General features: G+C 37.8%; 1 protein-coding gene across 2 annotated transcripts in view; it reads right to left on the bottom strand.

Moving 5' to 3' along the window:
* Positions 1-17,900, bottom strand: part of LOC139130814 (medium-chain acyl-CoA ligase ACSF2, mitochondrial-like) — a 38,699-nt gene that overhangs the window by 6,638 nt on the left and 14,161 nt on the right. For both annotated transcript variants that reach the window (XR_011551987.1, XM_070696611.1), the window contains exons 5-12: positions 14,968-15,133; positions 11,973-12,068; positions 8,781-8,929; positions 3,837-4,005; positions 2,826-2,933; positions 1,859-2,010; positions 1,080-1,221; positions 592-702 (exon numbers count right to left, since the gene is read on the bottom strand). Coding sequence is in view for 1 of the 2 variants with exons in the window: in XM_070696611.1 (XP_070552712.1) it covers positions 592-702; positions 1,080-1,221; positions 1,859-2,010; positions 2,826-2,933; positions 3,837-4,005; positions 8,781-8,929; positions 11,973-12,068; positions 14,968-15,133 (1,093 nt within the window). In the remaining variant the exon portion in view is untranslated. The remainder of the gene's footprint in view (positions 1-591; positions 703-1,079; positions 1,222-1,858; positions 2,011-2,825; positions 2,934-3,836; positions 4,006-8,780; positions 8,930-11,972; positions 12,069-14,967; positions 15,134-17,900) is intronic.

Below are 17,900 nucleotides of genomic sequence, written 5' to 3' on the forward strand. Positions count from 1 at the left end.
AAATTTTGGGCTTATTTTCATATAACTCAGTGAGGGCATACCTAGAAAGCTATATAACAAATGTGAAAGCTATCTGACTAGCGGTACCTCAAAAAATATTTGACGAATATGAGAAAAATGGCCCAAGTAATCTGCTTTGAAAATTTCATCTCCATTTGAACAAAAAAGAATGAGTTTAACCCTTAGAATATTCAATGTAAATTTAATTGCTTTTGGATTAGAACTTTCAGAGAAATGATTTTTGAAAAAATTGGTGAAATAAAGGGAAAATATTCTCGGAAATATGAATATGAAAACCTTGGTCTAGTCTTAAGAACACTTAACAGGGGCATCCTTAGAAAGCTGAGTTGCAAATTTGATAGCAATCTGAGAAGTGGTATCTGATGAAGTGACGTTTGACCAAACAGAAGAAAATTAGCCCTAAAATAATTGCATATGTGCACATATCCTCACCATATTGATAAAACATTCTTCAAAAGGATACATGTACATGGCATTATCGTACACTTCATTTATAAAAACCCTTCCTGTGCCTTTATTGGCTAAATGTGGTCAAGAGAATTCAAAATGATCACTGACACCATGCCTTACCTGTCCTCGACAAAAGTCTTTAATCTCCTTGGCATCTGCCGTTTGGGCTGATTTCAGTTTAATCCATGCACAAACCTCCTCTCCCATTCTGTCATCAGGTACACCAATTACCTTGATAATTAGAAATACAGTCAAAAATCTTAATACAAGTCAACAAAAGCATAATAGTTTTCACAATTTCCAATTACATCAAGTCTGTAGAAGATACCCATACAATGTAGGAATAGCAAAAGTGTCCTTAATAGACATGTCAAGCAGAATTTGAATTCTTTTCAACTTATTGTCGGCTGGAATATGCTGTCCCTAACAGAGATGCATTATGACTAGAGAGGTGTCCATGACAACAGGTTTCACTAGGCTTGATTTAGTGAAAATGTACATGAAGTTATCCTTCATAAAATATTGGTCTCAACTCAGGTGGCCCAACCTCTGCCTGATGAGAATCACGCTGCAGAAAAAGTAAATTCTTGTCAAAGGAAATATCTCACCTGCACATCTTCAATCTTTGGATGTGTATACAGAAACTGTTCCACTTCCACGGGATAGATATTCTCACCACCTCTGATTATCATATCTTTTATTCTTCCAACAATTCTGACATATCCATTCTCATCCATTACAGCAGTATCCCTGGAAACATTAACAAATATTTGATTGAGTCAGCTCACGGCGTGGTCAGTTCTATGTAAATCCTGATGGTTTTTCTTTAACAATTTAGCTGACAACCCATCAAGACTGAGGAATATTATACCAAAGTTATCCATTTTACACGTCAACATTATCCTAGTTAATGTGAAAGTTATTGAAAGGCCCCTGAGAAAAACCTTTCAGTTTGCAATACCAGACAAACACATACAGAAAATGAAGATGAATAAATTTGCAAAAATTGTGTACACTACAAAAAGCCAACTTGTTGGTTTATGGAGTAAGGATGGCAGTTAATTGCAGTAAAGATTTTTGATAATGCTGGAAAACATGGGTACAAGATTTTAGAAGTGCATTGACATCTGCCATAGTTCAGTATGACACAATGACGGGGATGTCAGTGAAATGAGTCAGGATCTAGGAACAATGATGTTATTACCTGGCTCAAATGAAAGTAAAGAATAAAGACAATGATTCCACACTGAGAAACCAGTACACTAGTTTGGTCTCATTTGCTGCGTTAATTGTCAAACAAATTTACCAACCACTGCTCCTCAACAAGAAGGCAACTACTGAATTTGTCAATGTTTCTGTCCAGTTGTACCACCATAGTTTTCATTACCCTGTATGGAACCATCTATCTTTGCCTACAACTTCTTGCGTCTTCTTTTCATCATCCCAGTATCCAAGCATTGTTGAAATTCCTCGTGTACACAGTTCTCCGGGCGTTTCCACAGCAACAATATCACCGGTCTCTGAATCAATTACTTTTGCCTGAAACACCATGTATTCGCATCAGTCTACACAAAATGCGATTGTTTAACAGGGCAATGCCAGAACATTACAAGGAAGCATGAACATCACAAGGCAAAGGGCAAAACCCATTTCAGATGGTTGATCACCACAACACTAGCAATGCCATCAAAACTGCATTGTGGGACAAGTTGTCATAGAACAATGACCTAGAAACACGATTGGAACTAATTTGGGATAATTGATCTTCATATTTTTCAAATTTCTCAAAAATGTTAGGTGCCCTATAGTTTAATGATGCGATATTAGAAATTACTTATAAAAACAAGTGTGCAACATAAAAAGAATAGCAGATGAGATTACATTTGCAGATTAAACAGACATTACTTCACCACCCAATTATCCAAGGTTAGTTCCAATCGTGTTTTACCGCATAGACATTTGTATTACCATGACCTGTCCGTCGCATTTTGATTGGTCGAGCTGAACCACGTGATTGCCCACAAATACACAGTAATATGACAGAACTCCATGACCTTGCCTTGACGTTTGTGTGGTACGGAAGTTATTTTCACGAATGATGCGGTGTATTCTGCGGCTGTATTTTCACGAGCGAAGCGATTGAAAATACAGCAAGGATACACATTATACATACATATTGTAAAAATTTTAGTGTACAGTCAAGGTAATATGCATAAAATGCACCACATTGTATATAATTAGAAACTATGATACTAGTATATATTTTATAGATATTTCACATATTCCGCATTTCAAGTATAAATGTAACAATTCTCTGTGGTGACAATTACTTAAGTTGAGAATATTTTACATACCTCTGTATGTGCTAAGGGTTTGCCAATTGTAGAGACACGAACTTCAACAGGGTCCTCTTTAGTTGCTTGAAAACTGACTGGACTTGTTTCTGTCAAACCATAACAAATCTAAACCAAAAATGGACGAGAAATTATAAAGAGTTAAAATGGAACAACCTCACATCCAAATGTACCAATCATTTAAAACTGATTTTCACCACCTTGGATGAACCAAGTACACTCAGTGTGACAGTTTTCGGACAGCGTAGTGAATTTAGCCCAAAGCCATTTCATAAATGATGAGCAGTATGAAATCTTATAACAATACCCTTCAAAACGTTATTGTGTTTATCCTCAAGCTGTTAATATGATAGAAGTGGTATTTAGGGGGTCAAAGTTGCAAAATTTTTGACCTTATGTTGAGTGCGTAGTAATTGGACTCCTATCGCAGTAATCGAATGTTGTATTTGGAATACGATTATAGGGGCTAAATACTGATATTTTGAAACTTTGAACCCCGATTTTCAATTTCGATGTGTTTAGAAAACTGTTTGTTAAAATTTCTTGATAAATTTGTTAAGTTCAATCCATGGACGATGCAACTATATTTCAACGCGTATGGTGCTTACATATCGGACATGGGCTGTCTCTGTGTGTTGCTTTCGACACCTTGTATTGTACAGTGTGTTAACTTCGCCAAGTTTGTAGCGCCCAAAATAGCTTCTACCATAAAAATAACTATTCAAAACGGGACAGCAGCGTCACCTGACTTAATTGTATGCTGTCACATGACTTGTAAAACGCTATCAATACGGAGCGAAGTGAGTACAACGAGCAGCATGTCATTAAATGTCTGAAAACTGAGGTCGTCCGAAAACCACATTGAGTGTATTCAAAGGGATAAAAGAAAGGAAACGTAGACCATACATGTAGAAATGAATGAAAAATCTTGCCTGTCACAACATGAAAGGACAGAACTCACCATTCTAATATCCTAACAATTGACAGGATGTAAGTAATTGTTATACTCACATTAATGTCCTTTGTATTCATTTTGTTGATAGCTTGTTTCATGACTTCTATTGGACATGGTGACCCTGCCATTATTCCAGTAGACAGGCTCGACATGTCAAACTTGCCAAAATCTGGATGGTTTAACATATCTATGAACATTGTTGGAGTGCCATACATTGATGTTATCCTGGAGTACAGTCACAAAAAAAACAAAAGAGATTATAGACTTATTCATCTTTATGAAGCAGGGTTCTCAAAAATTTTTAAAGTAGGCGGAAAATTTCGAAAAGTAGGCGGCTAGCTTCTGTGTGCAAACCAGGTTCCCTGGGCGGGAGGACTGTTCAGAATGTTTTTAAAATTGGAAGACATTTCTGAGCAATTTTTTGCTCACGTGTTTACAGATGTGAGCATATGTTGCAGCGATGTCTGTCTGTTTGTCTGTGTGTCTGTCTGTGTGTCTGTCTGTGTGTCTGTCTGTTGGTCCGATATCTCATTACTACAAATGTTGATCACACCAAGATATATCAGCAGTGGGAACCATTAAGGGATGACATGAAAGATAGTTGCTAATTTGCATATTAAATGAATTTTTCTAATTAGGGATATATGTCTGATTTGACTAGATCAAAATCGACCAAACTTGGTATGTATATTAAAGATACTATGATTTAACATTATTGAAAGTCATTAAGTGTTTTAACAGCAGCCAATTCCTAATTTACATATATTAATGAACTTTGCTAATTAGGGATATACCGGTATATTTGAATTGACTGGACCAAAGTTGATGAATCTTTCTACATGTATTGAAGCTACTATGATACAACATTTTTGAAAGTCATTAAGCATTTTTACTTCAGCCAATTCCAAATTTGCATATTTAATAAACTTAAATTGCTTATTAGGGATATATACTGGGATTTACTTGATTGTAGTTGTTGAAACTTGCTATATACATCAAAGATACTGTGATATAACATTATTTAAAGTCGAAAGATATTTTTACTTCAGCCAATTCATGAACTTTCCTAATTAGAGATATATATCTGAATCGACTTGACCAAAGTTGACAAAACTTGCTACATATATTGCATATACCATGATACAACAGTATTGAAAATCATTAAGCATTTTTACTTAAGCCAATTCCTAATTTACATGTTTAATGAACTTTGCTTATTAGGGATATATACTGGGATTTACTTGATCAAAGTTGATAAAACATGCTATGTACATTGATGATTATACCTGGTTAAAACAATATCAAAAGTCATTTCACATTTTCATGTCAGCTAATTTATAATTTGCATATCTAATGAGCTTTCACAGCTCAGCATATATAGCTTGAAGGACTTGGCCAATGCTATACTTGCTATATAAAGTGGTGATACAATGACAGCAGTCAAAGAACTTTAATATTTTTTATATTTGTATACTTCATGACCTTTTAGAATTAATGTGCTGAATATTCTTCATTATGTTAATCATAATACTTTCAATGAAGTTGCAAACATATGGCAAAGGTTCAATTTTACACAACTGAAATATATAATGAAACATGTGAGCATTTTCAGTTCATATCTGGTCTATACAGTGTAAAAAAGGCTATTCCAACACAACACAGGGGGAAGGTTTCAGGGAGGGTGTGCCCCTCCCTGTGTGCAAGAAACTTTTAAATTTTGAAGACATTTTGGAGTAATTTCATGCATTCTTGTACTGTATGAAAGACCATTTCAGCATAAGAGAGTTAAGGTGTTAAGGATATTTTTTAAAATCTGAAGACGTTTCTGAACAATTTTATGTATTCTTATACAGTGTATGAAAGACACACAGAGGGAGGATTTCAGGGAGGGGTGTGCAAGAAATTTTCAAATTTTGAAGACATTTTGGAATAAGTTCATATATTCTTGTACTGTATGAAAGACCATTTCATCATACATAATTATCATCATCACAATCAATTACAACATGTTTTCGTGGGATAAAGCTTTAAGAAAAACGTCAGAAAAATTGATTTGATATCACTCGGGCCTATCATAAGTATAACTGGATTCAGTTGGCAAGGGTGGAATAGCAAAATTTTACCAGACTGCTGTGTAGAATTATATTTAGCTCATGACTTGAACAAACATTTTGAAATACATCTGAGATTAAGGATTTTCACAACCCAGAAAACGATCCGCTAGAATCCTGACCAGTCTGCAAGTACAGTGTTTTACTGATTTAACCCTTTCACCCCCAGTTCCCTGTATACAGGTTTATGGTCGTGTGAAGATAAGAATGGACAGTGAAATTGATCCAAATGTTATCACACTTGTGTAATTGGTTTGTAAAGTTGTTCCAAAACTTGCTGCAGTATCAGTGCTGGTAATTAACTTGCGGCAAAGAACATACGGATGATAGTGTTGTTTCACAGCAGGCTTCAGCTGTAATTGCTGAAGTAAAGCAATAAAACCTCGGCTTGTGTAGGAACTGATTAGTGTCTATGTGTGGGATAAATGTTTCCTACAAGTGTACACACACTTGTATTTCAGTAGTGGCCATGGCCGAGTATATGTTCAAAGTCGAGTTCTTGTACTATTCCCAAACACGGATAGTGTCCGTCTTCATTTCTGAGGATGACTTTCACAGCATGTCTTACGCTGATGACTTGCCAATGCCGGTCACCGCTGATATCTGTCGAAATGACTTTCCATCTACGTACATTTCGAGAACTTTCTCACGTACTGCTTCTGGCTTATGTACACCTCTTTTCCCGTGGATCATGATTTTTTTGCACAAAGAACTTCGTACAGTGCGAAGACAACAAGAGTCTAATGACAACTAGACACTGACTTGGCTGTGACACTCAGGGCGGCAGTATATAAGGAATGTAATATGATTCTGCGTATGTGAAGTGCACCGCAAAGTGTGCTCCCATGGTGTGTGTGTTTATTAGGGGTCCATAAAGCTCTCTGATTTTCACCGCAATTATAACAAGTCAGTGCAACTTCTAAGGCAAGTTTTGAAACAACTTTACAAACCAATTACACAAGTGTGATAACATTTAGATCAATTTCACTGTCCATTCTTATCTTCACACAACAGTAACTTTACCATAGAAAACAATGGATTCGGGACAAACCATGGTGGTGAAAGGGTTAAATAAACTTGACTGAAGATACAGTAAAATCGGTATAAACAGTTTATTCTGTCACAATGTGATATCGATCTACTTGAATTTTGACACTGTGATCAACCATGGATGGATTGACATGGCGTTTCAAAAGTATGAAAAATGAGACTCAGTAACCTAAGGTCACTTTAGATTTGATCAAAGACCTACCAAATCCATCAGACAAAGTCCTACTCATACACAGAAAACCAAAGCTCTCAAGCGTCTCAAGCGTCAACTTTCTCTTCCGCATTTGAGCGACCTCAACTTTGGCTTCATTTGGAAATGGTCAGCTATTTTTGGCCATAACCTAATTGTATGTTAGTCCAATGTTTGGCTATACCCGATGTGAACGTCAGAATAATTCAGGCTGTGATCAGGATCGAAAGCAAGGTTGACCTTGAGAGTGATTGCTAGTATACATGTAGTACATAGCAACAAGTTTGCTGCATAAATTACTTGACTGCATATAGCCACATTGGTACTTTTGAAATATAACCTCCGACTTGCCAGACCACCAAAAACTCAAAATATTGTTATTGAAACCAGAATTTTGGGCCTTGAGAGCGAAACAGTGCTGGAAAGTAGCCGGCCAAAATACGGAAGTAGCCAGTCAATTTGGCAGGCATCTGGCTAAAAATGAACACGGTGATGAAGGTAGTGCATACAAATATTGCTTAAATATCATTTACTTCTATGGGTACACTAGAACTTCCCTACAAAAAAATTTAACAAATTGGAAAAAGTGTTCTTCACCAAAATTTTGCCTTTTATGGATTATACAATACATAATTTCACAATATTTGACCATTTTGCTCTTTTTGGGGGGTTTTCAGTATAATACTTGTGTCAATTTTATCCCTTACATTTTTGGTTTGTATGTAAAGAATTCAGGTAATACAGAATAATATGAAATGTACAATTGTTTCCCTTTACGGTGTTTTTGCTAAGGTTGGGGAACATTGGTAAATGATTTGGGAACCTCGGTAACATTTCTACTGTCCCCTGATCTGATTGCATTGATATACCAAGGGGAACCCCGGTAAAATGACTGGGGAACCCAGGTAACATTTACCGGGGTACTGGTTTTAACAAAAACACTGCTTTAGACACCAAAATATTACATGTCAAGAGCTCCGAGCCAAGCAACATGAAAAGGATGATTGAGTATAAATACTGGCAATGCCTTAGTGTTTAATTATGGACCCTGATGAGGCCAACAAAAATAACTTGTGCTGTTCCGATAATATGGTTTACGAAAATAGGGTAGGTAGGTCGGCAGGGATGTTTTTATCAACAATATTTTTATTTCTAAGTATGCATTTTTCAGGGGTTCAGGATGATCAAACACTGGCCATAACATTTCCAGAAAAACATATCATATGTATAAAAGGAATAAAACCATAAAAGACATCCTCGTTCAAGCAAAAATCAAATACCAGGTAACTTATACATGATTTTATGGGGTTTTTTTCTTTCTTTTTTTTACTTCCATGTTTACGTAGCTTTAAAAAGTTTAGGGTTGGCAGGTAAAAAATAGGGTAGGCCGGGTTATCGGAACAGCAGTTTTTTTCCTTGGCCTGACCACTGAGGGCGAGCTCCAGGCTCTCCGTGTTACCCTTTTGACACCATAATATTACACAAAATGCAAAAATATAACAGGAAATAAGCATTTTTTCCATTTTTATTCACCATCTACCCATGGTCATCTATAAGCCATTGCCTCTGGCAACTTATCTCTGATTGGCTGCTGCATCTAATGACTTGTGTCAAATCTGAGATCTCATTGGTTGTTTCTGCTGACTTACCTTTCTTTGGCTATTGCCTGAAGTGATGCCAGGGGTTCAAATGACAGAGATGGATATACGACAGTTGAGGCATTCAGTAGACCAGATAGACTACCAAGGACCATGGCAAAGCAATGATACAATGGCACTGGAACACCGATTATATGATGCTGGTGAGAAGAATATGAGAGGACGATAATTATTACAAATCTGATTGTTTTGATGAAATTTATCCCACCATATGATGTGTTGGTACTTGAATAAGTACATAGTCTTGTGTAAAACATTCTGTCACATTCAAAGTACACAAAGATGAGACAGCTAGAAGAATTAATTCTGCCTACAGAGCTCACACGTAGAAAAAAACTGGAACAGTTCATGTGTTGAATGCCAGATCTTGATGTTTCAAGATGAGCATAAAGATATTCTTCTGTTAGAATATTTCTGATCAGGGTACATGTGCAGGCAGTTTTAAGAGTAAACTAACAGTGTTTTCAGATAATTTCTAATAACCCTAATATTTGGAATACTTAGCGTGCTAGCTTCACCATCTAGAAGACTAGGAAATAATGTACAGTACATCAATATATTTCTCCATAAAATGAGTGCTTGGTATTAAAAACAAGCAACCTAATAGTTTAGCTCTGCTGTGATATTTAAGGTAGTTGATACAATAAGCATGGCTGGTTTGTCAATTCAGGGAATATTGATGAACATGGGACACATGGTTTGGAAAGTCCAACCGGGGATCATTGGTATTCATCAGTATACACATATTGACTGGCCATGAGGGCAACAGCATACGTCTGTACCCCGAGGGACTGTGAGTCACCCCCAAAAACAGACTGTTTCCCGAGGCCGTAGGCCGAGGGAAACAGTCTGTTTTTGGGGGTGACTCACAGGCCCGAGGGGTTAAAGACGTATGCTGTTGCCCTCATGGCCAGTCAATATGTGTTTTGTAACACACCTCATCCGTAGTCATACATAAGCACGTACCATACACAAAAGTTGTCGCATGATGTAATATGTTGGAGTGGTTCAGCAAGAAAAAGTTTTGCCGACAGGGTCGCAATACTTCTGCAAAACGTTCAATGCACCTTTGATTATCGTCTTCGTTCGTTTCGAGTCCTAGTTTGAAACCAGAGCATTCAGTTCTTCTTCAGAAAGTAGGATAAACCGAGAAATTTCTCGACTATCGTTTCGCTTGTCCGCAGACGGCATCTTTGTTTACATTCCAGTTCGCGCATGCGCCAATGTTTTTTTGACGTCAGCAGGCATCATTTTTCGGAACTGATGCCTGGCAGGCAACAGTTCCGACAAATGATGCCTGATGACGTCGTTTACGTGGATCAGCACAAAAAGAACGCATCCCACATGACTGTCAATTGGCGAATTAGAACACAGACTGCGGATGAGGTGTGTTACAATACTGCATGACTGCTGGTGCACTCTGCCTGACTACTACTATTTTACCTTAACTCAATGATCAAAGCAAAGGTTTTGTTTGACAAACACTGCAAAAATTCCAAAATAAATTTAAGCATGTAAGTTTAATCATAATTTCAACTAATCTGAGTTGGGTTATACCCACAAACCTGCCTGCACACAAAACTAACTGGACAGGGAGATTCTAAGTGCTTTGATGATTTTTTGAATTTTTTAACCAGAAATGAGCGAAAATTAAAAAAAAAATAACAGATTTGCAGATTTTGAAAATAGAATAAATTACTCCCAAAAATACAAATATAAAAATTTGAGCATGATTTGAACAAACCTTACTGTAGTCAATGCAAAGAACCTCAATACCAACTTTCAAAGCAATTGGATAAGCGCTTTCGAAGAAGATTTTTTGATCAAAAACACATGAAAAATTGCCCCATAAATATAGGTATGCAAATATCCTACAATTTGAACAAACCTTACAAAAGTTACTCCTAGCAAAGTCCATAGCAAATATGAAACCAGTTTGCCAAGCTGTTTCTGATATTTTTTGTGCAAAATTACGGAAATTGCCCAAAAAATACAAATATGCAAATTCAACCATGATTTGAACACACCCGACCATGGTCACCCTAAGCAAGCTACTTACCAAATTTCAAAGCCACCTGACAAGCAGTTGCAGAGAAGATGACTTTTTTAACAAAACTGGTAAAAATTGCTCCAAATACAAATACACAAATTCTGCCACAATTTGAAAAATTCTGACCAAGGTCATCCCTAAATGTGTGCATGTTAAATTTCAAAGCAATGGAACTAGCGGTTTCTGAGAAGATAAATGTTGATGGATGATAGAAAATCCACAAAGTGGAGCTAAAATTGGTAAACTATCAGTGTTCTGTTTCAGTGCTTCGAATTTTATAGAACACTTTTTCATCCAAAAATTGTTTTTGATTACATAGTAAGTAAGCTGAGAGTTTTCAGAGACAAGGCAACAGAGCTCAGTATTTCTAAATCAAATAAATGGGGTGAACATAACAAGTCGATGCATATAAAAATGTCCTGTTAAGCCTTTGAGTGCTGTAATTTTCCCATCAAAATTTTAGTGCAACATTTTATCAATTTTTATAATTTTTTTTTAAATTTCTTTGATCATACCAAATGGACATCACATTTCATTAGCTACACTTTTTTTATCAAAATTTTGGCAATAATCTAAAAAAATAGACTGGGAAATATTTTATAAAGGTGACAAAAATTGACTGTGGCGCTCAAATGGTTAAGTACTACCTTAAGGTAGATCACCCCTCTGGGACAGATATTTGGACTCTAAAATTTTTACAATTCTCTTCTGATCTACCACTTATGGGGGTTCATTTTAAAGCTCTTCGTGTAAGAAAACTCTTCACTGGCTTACTTTTTCAAAAATCGAAAATTTTATTTTTTTCTCCATAGACTTAACACAGGGATGGCGGCCATTTTGAATTTTAAATATCAATAAATCTTGGGTCATTTGTTTCTCTAGTACCAAAATTTGCATGGTGACCCCCGATTTTTATTCTTGATTTAGTAAGAGAATGGCTGAAAGTTTTATTAACGAAAGTTTGAGCAAAAGTTTAAGTCTTTCACTTTTGAGGTGCATACTACCTTAAAATAGCAACTTGTAGAAATCTAGGAATGTGCAATATATAACATTTCTGCTTTTATGGTGAGATTAATTTTCTGCACCAAATCAGACAAATACATACCTTTTTTACCCAGAGTAAAAATACATACCTTAGTATGGTATTCCATAGCCCTACCAACAAGATATGCATTATTAACAATGTTGTGATGAGATAAAGTAACTCCTTTTGGTGATCCTGTTGTACCCTACATAAAAAACAGACAGAAAACACATTAACTACAATATTGCACAGAAATGTGCTTTGTGTATATAGCATGTCATTGATAGAATATATTGCTAACTAATCTTTACAATTTACATAATTGCCAATCGCAGACACAAATGTTTAAAGTTGCTAGAAATAAAAAGTTTATGCTCAAATTTTAAACCTCTCACCTCAATTTCCCTCTCTAAAAGTTAAATTTTACCAGAGGAAACAATGGGATTGGTTCAAACCACAGTGGTATAAGGATTTATGTCAGCTGTTAATGATGGGAAACAGTAGACTGCTAAATGTTTTGTGTATGAATTACAACCAGGAGTCTTGTCTCAGTGTTTACTGTCATAGTCTGGTGGAGGGACTGTATTAACATATACTACATACTATTAATAGGTACAGTTGACACATATAATATAACCTACAGGTAAGCAATATATAACCTTGCATACTTAAGCAATAAAGGACATCTAGCGATGGTATACCACAAGATTTTGACCAGTTTATGATAATGCACGAGCAATAGCGATTGCATATATGAAGTGAAATGGTCAACATCGAGAGGTATACCGTCGCTGGGTGTGATTTATTGCTATTATATCATAACCGTATATTGAAATGCTGGCGCGCAACGTCATAAAAGGACTTTTCCTCAAGCTGAGAGCTAGTGCACATGCCAGCTGTGGTATATCACCAATATATCACAGTTCTTTTCGCATCTCAACCAATCAGATCACTGTATTTGCACCATCAATATACTGGTATGATATACCCGGTAATGCGCAATATACAATGCCTTGTATACATTGTGATGAAACTTGACCATTATTGTATCAGCACAATTGTCGCGCACTTTACAAGGGTCCCTTTTGTGCAGGGCACCCCCATGTGGTGTGAAAGGGAGTTGACACTTTGACCTAGACTGCCCTCTAGTGGCTTGGCTTGTCTCATCAGAGCAGTAAAAGGTGCTCACCCCATGATCTAACGACCAGCATACCACCAAGCCTGACAGTCTGCTGAAGTTCTGTTTTGATATTTACATGCCTACAGACTTGGAGCAAGTCTAACTTTGACCATGCTTTTATGCTCTTGGCAGTTCAGGTAGGGTCATAGACAAGCTTGAACTGGTTGCACAAAGAAATAAATTGGCGACATCGTTCCTGCTGTATCTATTTCATGGCTACACTGGCAATTTTTTCTTGATTTGCTACAATTGCCATGCTAGCTTGAAGCCAAGGAATATAAATACAAACTTGCTCTCATCATGGTGTCAAGGTTATTATTTCCAGCTGGAAGATGAATGTAACAAATATAAGTTCACTCCTTTGAAAAAGTGTTGTGTCACATTATGTTGCATGGAGAAATGTTTAAAGTTTTGTCAGTTTCTTTTGAGAATGAATAAATAATGGTAGCTGTATGAAAATTGAGCCGATGAGATTGGAATGATGTTGCAAACCTTGAACAACATTGTGAGATATCATTCATCGATCATCAATAATGCATGTCCTACTGAACCTGCTTAACCCCAGGGCAGAGACAGCTTGAAATCTCAGCCCCTCTGAATATGACTCACCTAATAGATCATGATAATGATACAAACTATATTTTCAGAGGACACAGTTGCTAGGGCGTGTTTTAATAGATAAGATTAGTGTCATATGTATTCCATATCTACATGTATGTGTGTTGCACAGACGCACCGTGGGTGTGAAGATGTCAATGGCATGTAGCAAGTGATGCATTGCGTGACTTGATTACAATATACACATGTCCTAATGAGCAAGAAAGGAGGCAATGTTTTGAAATTTGAATCTCTTTTAGTTGACAGTTTTAGAGAGAATGAAATCAGAGACTTCAGCTGCAACTACCGGTAGTTGATAGACTGATGCTCTACACAGCACACAGCCCTGAGTGGCACGCTACGGCAAAGTAGGCCATGGAAAAATGTGCATACAATTGTGCACTGATTCTGTGGTAATATATATTATTGGCTGAATACACGGGTTTATGTGCCCGAGAGCAGGTGACAATTTGCCCGACGCCAGGAGGGCAAGTTGTCTCCTGCTGCGAGGGCACATAAACCCATGTATTCAGCCAATAATATTTTTATTACATGCCTCTCCACAGTTACATGTAATGCTATATGACATTTAGTTACATGCAAGGCATTTTCAAACAATTTTACCATTATCGACCAGCATCAAACAGATTTTAATGAAAGTCAAAATAGCAGTGCGTGCAAGGATATTTTACATCTAGCGTTAAGCGTCTACTTTGACGTTGAAAACGTCGAAGGGCTTCACTGGACCGGGTAACCATGGAAACCGGTCAGCACATCGTTCACCACCCCGCTAACATCCCGAATGTTCCTATTCAAATCAATGGACTGATTTGCACTCATATAGAGGCATGCAATAAATTTATGTGCTGTCTATGGGTTTGTGCACACCTCACACCGACCTACCTGGCACTTCTGTCTTAAAATTGTGCATGACAGAAACCAGCATTGTGAGGAAAATGCATAATGCAAGCATAATGCAAGGTTGAGTGTGGGCTTAGCTATAAAACATTCAAATCGGTCCTTCATTAGCCGAGGTGACTCTTTTTGCAAATTTGAAAACCTATTCTGTGAGCAAAGCGCTTGTAAAATATCGCAAATCCACATTTCAAACAACATACATTTTATGTTGAATGCTGATCTTTCCAAATTAAATATCCATACGTCTAGACTCCTGATTGGCATTGAATGGACTTGAACTTGTGGAAGATGATGTGAGACACATCTCCATCGAATACTGGCTATAAGAATTGTAACTGTCTTCAAAGAGGATATGATCTGAAATGCGATGAAATATTGCAAATGTGCAAAAGAGGAAAATTGCACTCACTGAGGTGAACTGAATATTAATAGGGTCATCAAACTGCAATTCATCTTGGAGTTCTTCTACTTCAACAAAATGTTCATTGCTGGGTGCTTCAAGGATGTCATCAAACATGTAAGTCCCTGGGAAACGTCCTTCACCAAGCATTATCACAGTCTTCAAACTGGGTAAACTGTTCAACAAAAATATAAGGTTGTTCACAATATATTAATATGAGATTTCAATGCGAGTAAAGTGTGTATTGTAGCAGTATTGTCTTAGATGTGGACTACTGAAGCATAATATGTACAAGGATATAAACCCCAGTACACTGGTGATACACACACCGTGTTCCCTTTACCCTTTTCCTGCCGAGCGCCCTTGTCCGTTATCCTGCCAAGTCAGAAGAAAACCGCCCCACAATAATTGCCTGCAAAAGATTGGCTCTCCTGCATGTTATCCTGCCAGGCATTTTGGCAGAAATCGCCCATTTTCAGGGTTGTTTTAGCCGTACTTATACGTGTTAGACTTCGATAATTTCTACATGCCCGTAGACAGGGGAAGGAGCTCAAGGGTTACTGCAGAAAAAATTGAGGTCACCGGCTTTGTTTGCCCCTGGGAGTGCGTCATTTTATTGCCGTTTCATGTTTATTTTTTCGGAAATAAACTCCTTCAGTATTACGCACGTCCGCTAGGCACAAACATCACCTCACTCGTCTGTTAGTCAGAGACCCTGAGGGTCGTGCTAGGGGTGCAGCAGCACCGGCAAACCTGTCCTGTTTCCCCAGGGTAGGGTCAATTGAATACATACCTTCAACGACTTGGCAGTGTAGCACAAAAACTACGTTTTTGCCATTGTATTAACGACATGGCTGAGCCATTGAAGCACAGCTCCACGTAGTTTAGCCAGCTCAGTTGGGAGTTGGTTTACGAGTGTTACCGTTCATTACTGACTTAATCGAGTGGTCCTCAGTCAGGTACGGGTTTGTACCGACATGGCTTGGGCTGCAGCTAACCAGTGATAACCAGTCACTACACCCAAGTCTTCAGTTCACTTTTGCGATGCACGGGTGCAACGCAATATGCTTCCATTGTTCTAGCCATCGACGTGTCCACATGCCTGGCAGCCATATTGTACTGCTAGCTGGTTTGCATAACAAAAGCAGTCCCTGCTAAATGCAGGCGGTATCCCCGTAGCAGACTACGCATTGACCTTATGTCCCCTTTTGAATTCTCTGTACGCAAACAGCGTACGTAGTTACCAATGCGTCGGCAAGAGGATACGTTTGCCTGCAAACCAGAGCCAATACTTCGGACGATGGAATAAATAAAAAATCCAAAGCTACGTCCATTGAATGGCACGGCCAAGGCGGTGAAGGACGTTGCCTGGCTTGAACTTACAGAGCTGAAGCCCAGCTTAGTACGTCGGACACCAGTTTGTAATGGTATTTCCGAGTCGTTCATATCCGTTCCATCGGAGGAACAAGTCGAGCCGTCCCGTCAAAAATACGTTCTCATTTTCAGTCACGCACAACTGAATAAGTGACTTTCGTCTCGCACCATCGGCATATCTGCCAAGTTGTTTGCAAGAGGTAGCCTTCTAGATTAGCATTGCCGAGTTGGTCAAGTTCGGCAGCAATCTCTATAGTGCCAGGCAGCCAAGTACGTCCAACTCCGCCAGAAAACGTCACCATGCTATCCTGCCAAGTCCGCTAAAAAGCGGTAAAAAAAAACCAGCCCCCCTCGGGTGTGGGGGACTGGCAGACAGGTTTCTGCACCTTTCCCTGTCTATCGACTCCTGCGAACCCATTTCGAGGGAAAAGGCGTTCCTTGTCAGAAAACCTCTCCTCGGATGACCCCTAAACGCACAGGGGATAGCCAAACGTAGTGCCGTCGACTTGGCAGGAAAGGGGGTACCCAAAAAGGGCCCGATTTCCACCGGGTTGGTAGAATAACGGTCACCAGTGCTTAGATTCTGGCTACACCGAATTTCAAGCGGATTTTCACCGACTTGGCAGGAAAAGGGTTAACAGAGTTTTCCCTATCATTTCAATCAAGCATTATGACTGTCATTTACAGATCAAACTAAAAATTTAGTTTGAAAATTACATGGGAGAGGTACAGCATAAAAACTTTGAACCCCTAACATGGAAATATGCACCCTCAAAGCAGGAGACATTTGCCTTCCTGACATCAGGCAAATGGTCACTTTCCCTAGGGTCCAAAGACCCTGCCTTGCAGGGGCTACAATATACATTATATTATAGCATTGTCAATACCAGTGAAATTTGTGACATCATCCCCCCAGATTATTACTGATAATGTATCCAATTATCCAGCTTATCATTGTGGCCCCAGATGTTTTTATATATAAAAATTATTTTGTATCGCCAAAACTATAAAATAATAGCTATAATACCCCCTTCCCTGCTTGTAATAGACCCAAGTAAACTTTGCCCTCAATATACTAAGCTTTGCCAAGTACCGGTACATTATGTCGTACCAAGTTTGCTTTTATCCATTAACTGCCAGGAGGGGGTACATTATTGCTTAAACAAACAACAACAATAATAATTATAATGATAATAATCATTGACTGAGTAATGTTTGGCTGCAGGAAAAACATTTTCGTCATTATACAAAATGAAAGATCTAAAAATACGTCAAGACGGTGTCAAGGTACAGCAACTTTGTCCCTAAAATGTGACAAAGAGCAAAGTTTAATGCAGTTTGTATGAACCATCACAAGTCACAGGAATTCACTGTCAACTACTCCTACGACACTGTAAATTGCATAACTGAAAGACAGCTGTTCAATGTAACATTTTGATGCTGCCATGAATTTATTTCAGCATTTGTCAAGGAGGGTATAGTATTTTGCATGCTTTTTGGTTTAAATATTGATATTTAAATTCTTCATTTTTTAAAAGAAAACAACTTTTTCTTATTAGATACCAGTA

This window comes from Ptychodera flava, chromosome 4 (assembly GCF_041260155.1).
Source record: "Ptychodera flava strain L36383 chromosome 4, AS_Pfla_20210202, whole genome shotgun sequence".
Lineage (NCBI taxonomy): Eukaryota > Metazoa > Hemichordata > Enteropneusta > Ptychoderidae > Ptychodera > Ptychodera flava.